Genomic DNA, 13,183 nt, shown 5'->3' on the forward strand with positions numbered 1-13,183 from the left:
GGGGCGGGGAGCAGGTGAGGGTGGGTGGCGACGATGGGGCTGACCCTCCCTTAGCCCTTCCCTTTCCCCACCCCCTCCCTTTCTCCCACCCCTTCCTACAAATAACCCCTTCAACTGGCCTTCTCCGTCACCCCATCTCCTTCCCCACAAATCCCCTCCTCGTCCCCCTCCACACAAATCCCCTCCTCTTCCCCCTCCACAAACATCTCTGCTCCCTATTCCCCATCTTTTCCCAGTTTCAGCTTAGATTGTTATTACCATTTCCTGCAGCAGCTTCAGCAGAGCCAGTGTCAGCACTTGTTAATTCTGGTTAATTAAGAAAATATGAAAACGAGGGTCGTTCACATATCCATTTATAGGTGAACGAGCAAGGCTCATCGTTCCACTGCCCGTTGTTCAATGTCTGTGCGCAATGTTCATTTTTACCATCATTATTGGGCTCTCCCGGTGCCCAGAACCTGCAATGCAGAGAATGGCAGGAGAATTAACCAGGGAGATAGAAGACTTGCCTCAATTCTATAATCGCTTCAGCAGCATCAAGGAATACAATGTTAGAACGACACTGTGATGGTGAGCCCAGGCAGGGTAGAGGTTTCTCAGACATGCTTTCCGATGGGCCAGGAATCCACGTAAAAGGTCATGGGGGATTCCAAAAGGTCAGAGTTGGACAAATATGTCAGCTTTGTTTAGTGGGTAGCTCTCTCATCTCTGAGTCAAGGTTGTGGGTTCAAGTCCCATTCCAGACACCTGAGCACAAAATCTAGGCTAACAGTCCAGGGCAGTACTGAGAGAATACTGCACTATGCCAGGCACCATCTTTTGGAGGAGAGGTTAAACCGAGACCCTGTCTCCCTCTCAGGTGAACATAACATTTCCCACAGCATTATTTGAAGAGAAGTTCTCCCCGGTGTACTGGCCAATATTTATCCCTCAACCAGTGTCACTAAAAGCGATTATCTAATCATTTATCTCTTTGCTGTTTCTGGGACCACATTGTGCACAAATTAGCTGGAACATTTCCAACATTACAACAGAAACTACACTTCACATGTACTTCATCAGATGTAAAGTGCTTTGGGACATCCTGAGCTGGTGAAAGGCGCTCTAGAAATGCAAGTTCTTTCTTTCTGCCCTTGACACCACCTGTGGCCACTACTCTTTTTATTCCAACTGCTGCCTCCGGTGATTTCCTGCGGGATGGGATCAGGGACACTGGAAAAGGTTTGTAATGCCCACTTACATTACAGCACTGATTAGGGTTGCCAACCCTCCAGAATTGTCCTGGAGTCTCCAGGAATTGAAGATTAATTTCCTGGGCATTGCTGAGAGCAACCCTGGAGAAAAATCACAGTGGCATTAAAAAAAGTTATTTCAATGCTTTTATAAAAATTGTTGATGGGAAAGAAAAGGCTGTTTGACTTACAGTCAAGGATCATCCATTTGGGTAATGAAGAGCGTGTTCACTTTCCAGTTGGGGCTGGACACCACGAGGAAGGAAATGTTGGGTAACCAATGGGAGGTGGGACATTTGGAGGGAGAGGGTCATGTGATGAAAGCTCCATGAATGCGACCAATTAGAGTTGGCAACCCTAGTATTGACGGCCGACCCGACTGCATGGGCTGGAGTGTGCTGTAAATAATCGAGGGGCGAATGCCTCCGATGGCGTGGAATGCAGTCTAAGGTGATAGATTTTCCTCATGCACCTGCTGCACTTTTTCTGGCTGCAGATGGGAAATGAAAGTCAAGATTGTGAGATGTAAACACTGTGCTGTTGTTCCTCTGCAGAATGGGGGTTAGTTGTTAACCTCGACTCTGCGAAACTGCCTAAGAGAAGGTTGTTAACACTGGGGACCCCAGGCTCCTGCGAGACAGAGAGAGCATTAATCACTTGTATGCTGAGAGTGTGCTGTATATAACTAGTGGACACAAATATTTGTACTAATATAATGGCCGCCGTGTCTCTAATTGGCTCTCCATTATCACATGACCTATTGCTGATTGGTCCCCTTGGAGGATAAGCCACACCTTGAAGTTTCTCTGGAATGTATAAGTGGAATCGTCCAGTTCAAGTTCTGACTGACATTGCAAATTGTAATTTGATCCATTCTGACTTCTGAAGCCATCGAGGACAGATCTCGAACAACCCAGCAAAAGCCTCCCAAGTTTCAGCCGATGTCCCTTACCCCAGGGCAAGCAACCTTACCCCCACCCCGTCTCCCCACCATAGATGGGGAATTGTGTGTGGATTGTTAACAGGTTTATTGAGCATGAAGTGAATAGTGATAGTGTCGTGACTTCTGGATTTCATCCACTCCAACGATGTCCCTTGTAACACACACACCGAGCTTTACCCCGCCCTCCCCGGCGGATCACACCTGGTGGACTGTCTTTTATACTAGGCCAGGCACACCTGTACAAGTAACCTACGAGTCTCCCACTGCTGTGTTCTCTGGTGGCACTACATGACATCACTGCCCCCTGAACCTTCAGTGCAAATCGCCTCTGCATTAACTATGCCCTGAGCTTAGCTCTATATGGGTGCTGTCTGGTAGACCTCTGGCGGGCCGACTCAACCTTGGGTGGGTAGTTGGTGCAGTAGCGTGCTGGCGGTTGCTGTTTGTGTGTGTTCCTGACCACTCCATTCTCCCCCCTGCTCCCACATTGGTGTGGTGGGGACTCCTGGAATTCATGTACAGACAAGTTCAGGTAAGTGGGTTTTGCATTTTTTTGTGTGTGTGGTTCCCTGGTGCGACAAGAGCGTTAGGTGCCTTGTCGATGGGTAAGGACAAGTTAGTTCCGGAGCTGCTGGGTGATGTCCCCTGCAGTCTGGTGGTGGTTCAGTGCCCGGTGCTGGCAGTGGGAAGCCGGTTGGCTCGCGTAGCCTGCTCTCGGGTCTGTTGCGTGGTCCCTAGCGGCAGGCATTATCACAGATGTCTGTGACCCCACCCCGTCCTTTCTTTACGCCCTGGGTCCCAGCTGCTCCCTGAGGAACTGTCATCTAGCAGTGCACAGGGAACTGCTGACTCGCTGGCCTGAGCGTCGCTTGGTTTGAGATCCTGGCCGGTGCTTGGTTCCTCTGGGGAAACAGTGGCAGGTGACCCTACATCTCGGGGTATGGCCTTAGTGCAGTCTGCTCCTTCAGGCTCGTGGCAGTTGGTGCCATCGGTTGCCTGAGAGATTGAGCCGACCCAGGGCATGGTATCACTACCGGTGCCTTTGCCTTGCTGAGGTCGCTTGCTTCACAGCTCGTGTTTGTTGGCTGCTTGTGACCACACTTCGTGGTGCATGACTCTGGTCCCCGTGACGCAGGCTACAGCATTGGGTAGCTTGCTGGACCTGTGTGCACCCGATGGGTGTCTGCCTGCTGCATTGGCTGCGTGCAGAGGGAATCCTGCATCGCACAGCTTTTCCTTACTGATGATGGACACTCTCGGGGTCCGATCACGATCGCACGACTTTCGTCGCTGGTTGCATATGCACAGTTCAAATCATCAGTTACACATTGTACATATTGCGTGACTTTTCCTCGCTGGTTGCATGTCTACAATTCCGATTACCAGTTACACATTTTACATGGTCAGTTATACACTTTACATAATCCGTTACACCTTTAGTCTCCAACTTACAATTCTTGGTACATTGCTTAATTGTGTGGAACTATCCCTTCAATTGTAGTGGATTGCAGGCCTCCTTTAAGAGTGCCTTGCTTGCTTTACCGCAATCCGCTTCTCCGTTTGGTGCCTCAGCCTTTGCAAACATAGTCTTTAAAACGACTCTGGTGAGCCCTGTGATTCCCTCTGCATCACCAGAATGAGGCTACTCGATTAGCCCCCCTCGGCGCACTCTGAGTTAAGGGACTCGGGGGTCTGTTCTGTCCTCCCTGAGAGGATTCACGCTCTACAGTCCAGCTCCTCAACAGCGCCACTCAGTGCACAGTCCCTGCCGGGTTTGAGTCCTGAGGGTGAGACATCTACCTCGAGCCGCAGGTCGAGGTCATGAATGACTGGCTGACACTTCTGCAGTGTGACTGTGGTATCCGCCAACAGTAGCTTGCGAAGAAGGCCCTCATGGCCAATTCCAATGACAAAAATGTCCCGCAGTGCTCGTTGAGGTGGGTGCTGAACTCACATGGTGCCTGAGGTCTGCGGTGTATTTTGCGACTTCCTGGCCTTTGGGCCATCGGTGGGTATAGAACCGGTGTCTGGCTGTGAGGATGCTCTCCTTGGGCTTGGGTTTCTCTGAATCAGGGTTACGAGCTCCTTGTACGACTTGGTCGTTGTCTTCGCTGGTGCCAGCAAGTTCCTGACGAGGCCATAGACGTTGGGCCCACAACTGGTTAGCGGGATAGCACGGCGCTTATCAGCCAGTGCGGCCGGGTCATCTCCTGCCAGGTCCTTTGCTGTGAAAAAGTGTTCTAGCCTCTCCACAAAGGCGTCCCAATTATCACCATCGGCGAACTGCTGCAACGTACCAAGGGTAGCCATTTCCGAGAGAAAGTTTGTATTCTCGTCGCTATTTGTTATGCCCTTAGATACTCTAACAATGATTCCACGAGGCACTGTGTTGTACTTGAACTGTAGTGACTTTAGTCCTTTATTAGTTAACTCCAGAGTGGGGATCACACCTGGTGGCCTGCCCTTTATACTAGGCCAGGCACACCTGTACAGGTAACCTACGAGTCTCCCACTGCTGTGCCCCTTGATATAGTACCAACAGTGACCATGTAAGATTCATGACAAAGTTTTAATTATATTCAAACTGCATTGCATTGTGCTTTAACAGAAGGAATTTATCTGACAATTATCTGCCTCTCCATTTTCTGTGAAATAAGGAAAACATTCCCAGATTCACAGTGGATAAGTACATGACTGGGGAATTTTGCAGGGCTATGGATAAAGAGCATCAGAGTGAGACTAATTGAATAACTCTTTCAAAGAGCCAGCATAGACGCAATGGGCCGAACCCTCTCTTGGTACTCAGTGGCACTATTCCCATCTTAGTTGCTTTATTCCCCTCTGTCTCTGTCAATGCTTCTGCAGGAACTGACTCATACCCAGGCATGTTCCATGGGCACCATTGCCACACTCAAGTGACCATGTGTGAACTAAACAAAGTGGAGGCTATACAGCCAAGCCAGCTGTCCACGCGTGCACACACATTTCAGTTAAGTGATTCGGAGCAGGAATGCGGGTGGGTTTTATTTGCTCCCACCAAGCCCAGGGTCACAGCGGTGAATCGTACTGTAATAACATACAAGTCCTGTTATTATAAACTGCCTCAGGTGTGTACCTGATCTCTTTCATTCCCACTTCGGATAAGAACAAGATCCAACTTCCTGTATTGCCTGTATGACATCCGAAAGTAGCGCCCTCTGGTGTCAGGTGACCCCAAGCATAAATATATTACAACATCCCCCTTTCAAGACCTTAGTATCAGTCATTACAATACAAGATGATCTGGGGCATTCCACTCGAGTTGATCGTCTCAGTTCAACATTAGTTCTAGGTGAACGTTCTAAATCAGTTGTGACTGGAGGTTGAGTAACAGTTCTGGTGGGAGTGGTAATAACAACATCAGAGACTGAAGGTCCAGGTTCAGGAGGTGGGTGGGGTGGCTTGACCCATCCATCTCCTCAGAGGTGTGTGGGGGGCCTGACCCATCCACCTCCATGGCACGAACCTGGTATTGCAGTACTTCCAGGAACGGTGCAGTGGCTCTCGGCCTTTTGGCTAAGAGCATTGGCGCAGAGTGATCCTTGATGTGTGCAAGGTGACCTCTGACGTTTGTGATTTGACAAAGAATTGGAAAGATTGGCAACGAAAAAAAAAAAAAAAAAACAGAGGCCACTGATGAATGAAAGATAGTTGGTGGGTCACTGACTGGATCTTCCTCAAACGGTTCCAGGTGATCTGTGTGCCACAGTTTTACCTGATCAACATGTTTTCTGCATGTTTGGCCATCCTTGAGCACGACAATGGACACTCTGTTACCAGCGATTCATTTTGGAGCTCGACCATAATTCAGTACAAACACTGGATCATTGACAGAGATATCTCGTGATGCAGCAATACGATCACGATACAATTTTGATGTCTGTTTTCAACACGATCATTCAAATCAGGATGAACAAGTGAAAGCTTGGTCTTGAGATTTCTCTTCATCAGTAGTTCAGCAAGGGAAACACCAGTAACAGCATGAGGTCTTGTCCTATAACTGAGCAATATACATGACATAGAAACATCGAAAATAGGTGCAGGAGTAGGTCATTCAGCCCTTCGAGCCTGCACTACTGTGGATATCTGAACGGAATATATGGAATTAAGGACAGTAAAGTAAACGGGATATATGAAAATATATAAGCCATGGAAGAATAGCTGGGAGAATGTCAGATTGCAAATAGTGCAACATCAGCATAACTAACAGTCTGTCTCAAGGTTTCAAGTCACTAATCCTGACAATAATATATAATTGTAACATGAAATACATCTGCAGAATTGCAAGGTCTCAGTAAATAGTCACACCATTAGATTGAAACATTTGGAGGCAATACTTGAGCTTTCAAGAAGAACATCTCATATAGATTGACTAATGAGTGGCTGAGTTAGACTGTCAATCCATTTGTATTTTGTTATCTGATTTCAAAACTGTATAACTGTTAACGCTTTACGATGTAACTTCACCTATCCGTAGGGAGTGTGTACGCTCTATCCAGAGAGTATATCTTCTGTCTGATAGGTCTTACTGGCCGGTAATAAAGATTGCTTTGTTCAAAGCACAAGAGGTATTCGACTCAGTAATTTTACTGAACCAGATTGAGGTAAAAGAATCCAGGAATTAACACTACCATGCAATAAGATCATGGCTGATCATTCACCTCAGTACCCCTTTCCTGCTTTCTCTCCATACCCCTTGATCCCTTTAGCCGTAAGGGCCTTATCTAACTCCCCCTTGAATATATCCAATGAACTGGCATCAACAACTCTCTGCAGTAGGGAATTCCATAGGTTAACAACTCTCTGAGTGAAGAAGTTTCTCCTCATCTCAGTCTTAAATGGCCTACCCCTTATCCTTAGACTATGTGCCCTGGTTCTGGACTTCCCTAACATCGGGAACATTCTTCCTGCATCTAACCTATCCAGTCCCGTCAGAATTTTATGTTTCTATGAGATCCCCTCTCATCCTTCTCAACTCCAGTGAACACAGGCCCAGTCGATCCAATTTCTCCTCATATGTCAGTCCTGCCATCCCTGGAACCAGTCTAGTGAACCTTTGCTGCACTCCCTCAATAGCAAGAACGTCCTTCCTCAGATTAGGAGACCAAAACTGAACACAATATTCCAGGTGAGGCCTCACTAAGGCCCTGTACAACTGCAGTAAGACCTCCCTGCTCCTACACTCAAATCCCCTAGGTATGAAGGCCAGCATACCATTTGCCTTCTTCACCGCCTACTGAACCTGTATACCAACTTTCAAAGACTGATGAACCATGACACCCAGGTCTCGCTGCACCTCCCCTTTTCCTAATCTGCCGCCATTCCGATAATATTCTGCCGTTGTGTTTTTGCCCCCAAAACACATGTATCCACATTCTACTGCATCTGCCACTCGTTTGCCCACTCACCTAACCTGTGCAAGTCACCCTGCAGCCTGTTAGCATCCTCCTCACAGCTCACACTGCCACCCAGCTTAGTGTCATCTGCAAACTTGGAGATATTACACTCAATTCCCTCATCCAAATCATTAATGTATATTGTAAAGAGCTGGGGTCCCAGCACTGAGCCCTGCGGCACCCCACTAGTCACTGCCTGCCATTCTGAAAATGACCCGTTTATCCCGACTCTCTGCTTCCTGTCTGCCAACCAGTTCTCTATCCACGTCAGTACATTACCCCCAATACCATGTGCTTTAATTTTGCACACCAATCTCTTGTGTGGGACCTTGTCAAAAGCCTTTTGAAAGTCCAAGTATACCACATCCACTGGGTCTCCCTTGTCCACCCTACCAGTTACATCCTCAAAAAATTCAAGAAGATTTGTCAAGTAGGATTTCCCTTTCATAAATCCATGCTGACTTGGGCCAATCCCGTCACTGCTTTCCAAATGTGCTGCTATTTCATCTTTAATAATTGATTCCAACATTTTCCCCACTACTGATGTCAGGCTAACCAGTCTATAATTACCCGTTTTCTCTCTCCCTCCTTTCTTACAAAGTGGTGTTACATTAGCTATCCTCCAGTCCATAGGGACCGATCCAGAATTGATAGACTGTTGGAAAATGTTCACCAATACATCCACTATTTCTACGACTACTTCCTTAAGTACTCTGGGATGCAGACTATCAGGCCCCAGGGATTTATCGGCCTTCAATCCCATCAATTTCCCTAACACCATTTGCCGCCTAATAAGGATTTCCTTCAGTTCCTCCTTCTCACTAGACCCTCGGTCCCCTAGTATTTCCGGAAGGTTATTTGTGTCTTCCTTCGTGAAGGCAGAACCAAAGTACTTGTTTAACTGGTCCGCCATTTCTTTGTTCCCCATTATAAATTCATCTGAATCTGACTGCAAGGGACCTATGTTTGTTTTCACTAATCTTTTTCTTTTCACATATCTGTAGAAGCTTTTGCAGTCAGTTTTTATGTTCCCAGCAAGCTTTCTCTCATACTCTATTTTCCCCCTCCTAATTAAACCCTTTGTCCTCCTCTGCTGTATTACAAAATTCTCCCTATCCTCAGGTTTGTGCTTTTTTTGGCCAATTTATATGCCTTTTCCTTAGATTTAACACTATTCTTAATTTCCCTTGTTAGCCACGGTTGAGCCACCTTTCCCATTTTATTTTTACTCCAGATAGGGATGTACAATTGTTGAAGTTCACCCATGTGATCTTTAAATATTTGCCATTGCCTATCCATCGTCAACCCTTTAAGTACCACTCGCCAGTCTATTCTAGCCAATTCACGTCTCATACCATCAAAGTTACCTTTCCTTAAGTTCATGACAAACGAGTTTGAAGTGAACCCTGAGTTACACGTTTCATACTTTGTTTGATAGTTTGAACAGCACGCTCTGCTTGACCATTAGAAGCAGGTTTGAACTCCTGAAACTCAAGACTTGTGAAACAAGATCCGTTGTCGCTCACAACAATGCCAGGTAAACCATGAGCAGCAAACATGACATGTAGGCTCTCAATAGTGGCTGTCGATGTGCTGGATGACATAATAATACACTCCATTCACTTTGAATATGCATCCACCACAACAAAAAACATCTTTCCAAGCAATGGACCCGCAACATCGATGTAGATCCATGGTTTAGATGGCCACGACCAAAGATTCAACGGAGATTCCGCTGGTACTTTCCGTAGCTGCATGCAAGTATTACACTGATGCACACATGATTCCAGATCAGAGTCAATTCCAGGCCACCATACAGGAGACCTAGCAATGGCTTTCGTCATACAGGATGAGTGCTATGTAGCTTACGTACAAATATTTCTCTATCTTTATTAGGCATGATGATATGATTACCCCACAGTAAACAATCTGACTGAATGACAGCTCATCCTTGCGACGGGTGTAAGGTTTGGTTTCTTCACACATCTCCGTAGGTATTTCAGACCAATCACTGCTGAGGACACAACATTTCACAACCAACAAAATAGGGTCATGGCTGGTCCAGATCCTAACTTGTTGAGCAGTGACAGAAGTTTCATCACTCAAAAGCATCCATTACCCACATTAGATCTGCAGGTTGAGGCATTTTCACATCAGGTGTAGGCAAACGCAAACGACACAGTGCATCGCCACAATTCTCAGTACCGGGTCTATGACGAATAATGTAATTATAGCCAGACAATGTCAACGCCCACCTCTGACTACAGGACAATGCATTGGTATTGATACCTTTGTTTTCAGAAAACAACAAAATGAAAGGCTTGTGATCCGTTTCGAGTTCAAAACGGTACTGATACATCTTTGTTACACCATACACACAGGCCAAAGCTTCTTTGACTACCATGCTGTAAGCTCTTTCAGCTTTTGATAAACTTCTCGAAGCATATGCAACAGGTTGTAGCTTACCCGACTCATTGGCTTGACAGACAGCCAACACCATATGATGATGCATCTCAGGTTAATACAAGGCGTTTACACGGATCATAATGAACAAGCAACTTGTTTGAACAGAGTAGCCTCTTAGCTTTCTCAAAGGCTCCATCTTGAGACATACCCCAGACCCAATTGTTACCTTTTCTGAGCAGCAAATGCAGTGGCTCTAATAAAGTGCTCAATCTGGGTAAGAAATTACTGAAGGAGTTGAGTAGCCCAAGGAACGACTGCATCTGTCACATTCTGAGGCTTGGGTGCATTTTTGATGGCCTTGGTTTTTGAATCAGTAGGCCTGATTCCATCAGCAGAAATCTTCCTACCAAGGAATTCAACTTCAAGTGCCATGAAGGCACACTTTGAACGTTTCAGCCTGAGTCCCTTTATCCAGACGATGTAGAACTTCCTCAAGATTGTTCAGATGTTCAGCGATGTCATGACCTATGACCAGAATGTCATCTTGGAACACGACAGTTCTAGGAACGGACTTCAGTAGACTCTCCATATTCCTCTGGAATATGGCTGCAGCCGAACGAATTCCGAAAGGACACCTGTTGTAGACAAACAGTCCTTTATGGGTGTTGATGCAGGTCAGTTTCTTCGAATTATCGACGAGCTCCTGTGTCAGATAGGCCGATGTCAGATCTAGCTCAGTGAATGACTTTCCACCAGCTATCATGTCGAATAGGTCATCAGCCTTCGGTAACGGGTACTGAACCTGTTTCGAGAATCGGTTAATCGTAACCACGTCGTCTCCGCAAATCCTGACAGTGCCATCACTCTTCAACACAGGAACAAAAGGGCTGGCCCACTCATTGAACTCGACAGGTGATATGACCCCTTCACGTTGGAGTCTGTCAAGCTCAATCTCAATCTTCTCCCTCATTTTTTAAGGGACAGACCAAGCTTTGTGATAGACAGGCCTTGCATCAAGAATCCAGGTAAATCTGCACCTTGGCTCCAGTAAAATTACCAATGCCAGGCTCAAACAAAAAAATAAACTTCTTCAACACTTGAGCACAAGAAGTGTCGTCCATCGAGGACAATGCTTTGACATCACTCCAGTTCAGCTTGATGTTCTTGAGCCAATTCCGACCGAACAGCGTTGGACCATTACCTGGGACAATCCATAATGGTAGATCTTGGATCACGCCATCATACGACACCTTGACTACTGCATTGCCAATCACAGGTATTAGTTCCCTGGCCTTGACTAGACTCAGCTTAGGCTTCACAGCCTCAGTGTTCCACAGCTTGTCAAATGTCACTTGGCTCATGATTGACTGATTTCACCCATGTCCAGCTCCACTGATGCAGGCACGCCATTCAGCTTCACATTAACAGTTATTGGCTGGCTCTTTGACGAGAATGAATACAAACTTACACTTCCTCCTCAAGTTGTGTATCAATAATATGATGAGCAGCAGCAGCAGTACGCTTGCTCAGTTGTGGGCACATTTTCTGGCGATGTCCCACTTTCGCACAGCCATTACAGGAGTATTGTTTAAACCAACACTGATGAGGCCGATGATTGCCCCCACAACACCAACATTGTGAACTCAGCTTCATACCAGTTGTCGGGCTTTGAGTAGCTACAGGTTTCACGTAAACAGTTGACTTGGCCCTGCCATGAGCAGCTTTGCTAGAAAATGACACAATCTTGTTTACAGTACCTGACAAGCCTACCGTGGAGCTCCAACGTTTGGATGATATCTGCCTCAAGTTCTCATCAGTCGTCATGCATGCCTGGGCAATCACAATAGCCTTTTTCAAGTCCAGTTTCTCTTCAGCCAATAAATTTCAAAGAATCACATCATGGTTGATGCCGATCATGAAAACATCTCTCAACCTGTCTTCCAGCGTGTTCCCGAACTTACATGGCTCAGCAAGACGTCGCAGGTTGGCGATGAATCCTGACACGTCCTGATCCTCAGCACGGACATGCGTGTGGAAGCGATAGCGTGAGATGATGATCCCTTCCTTCGGCTTTAGATGGTGACGCACCAAATCACACAATTCCTCGTAAGACTTGGCAGTTGGACGTAAAGGCGAGAGAAGGTTCTTCATGATGCCGTAAACCTTCTGACCACAGACGGTGAGGAGAATTGCCCTGCGACGGACTGCATCAGCCTCCCTCTCCATTTTGTTGGCAACAAAATATTGATCCAGGCGGTCAACAAAATCCACCCAATCCTCCACAAATTCGTGCAGAATTCCAATAATGTCCATTGTAAAAAGGAAAGTTCTTAGTTTACCTCGTTGCCAATGTAATAACACAAGAGTCCTGTTATTATAAACTGCCTCGGTTGTGTACCCGTTCGATCTCATTCCCACTTCGGATAAGAACAAGATCCAATTTCCTGTATTACCTGCGTGACATCTAACAGTGGCACCCTCTGGTGTCAGGTAACCCCAAGCATAAATATATTATACGTACCCATATCTCCACCTCGAATAGGAATAGCGAATCCGACTCGGAGCAAGGATGGGAATCTGGGATTTCTTTGCCATACCAGCCTTGAAATAGAGGGCGTTCGATCGGCGTGGGAGAAAGTGTGACCATATAGCAGTAACATTTCAAACTTACGTTCCTGTGGCTTCATTGTCAGTCCCATCGACCCAGTGCCACTGTCCTTCCACAGAGAGGTCACTGAGCCCTATCCAGTGGTGCTGATTCATTATGTTGCCGCTCATAAAATTCTACAATTAAAAAAAAATGATACATTATACAAGTGAAAATCTGTCACCATCTTAATATTTTAAAATGAGGCATTGCACACACAGTCATTGGGTGAAGGGGTATTGAACCGGAATTAGGATCCCATTTTAGAATCTGATATTCTCTCCTCATTTTTATATATTTTCCATTATAAATTCCTCGGCACATTTAGAATGGAAAATGACAATACCAACGCTGTAATTACACCCTCCTAACACTGGTCATGCTGCAGCACCACTGCCAACAGTGTGACCCTGTATTTTTGTCAGATTACACTATTAAAGACGCTGTATAAATGCAAGTTGTTGAGCTCGGCAGGAAGAAACAAAATGGACAAGAATTACTGTTCCTGATCACGGTAATC

At 46.2% G+C, this 13,183-nt stretch overlaps 1 protein-coding gene across 1 annotated transcript in view; it reads right to left on the reverse strand.

The window, feature by feature from the left end:
* Nucleotides 1–310: 310 nt before the first annotated feature.
* The window catches only part of LOC139241458 (hepatic lectin-like), a 59,215-nt gene continuing 46,342 nt past the window's right edge, over nucleotides 311–13,183 (reverse strand). The window contains exons 5-6 of the mRNA XM_070870017.1: nucleotides 12,688–12,800; nucleotides 311–458 (exon numbers count right to left, since the gene is read on the reverse strand). Coding sequence (XP_070726118.1) covers nucleotides 311–458; nucleotides 12,688–12,800 — 261 coding nt within the window. The remainder of the gene's footprint in view (nucleotides 459–12,687; nucleotides 12,801–13,183) is intronic.

Source organism: Pristiophorus japonicus, unplaced genomic scaffold, assembly GCF_044704955.1.
Source record: "Pristiophorus japonicus isolate sPriJap1 unplaced genomic scaffold, sPriJap1.hap1 HAP1_SCAFFOLD_1089, whole genome shotgun sequence".
Lineage (NCBI taxonomy): Eukaryota > Metazoa > Chordata > Chondrichthyes > Pristiophoridae > Pristiophorus > Pristiophorus japonicus.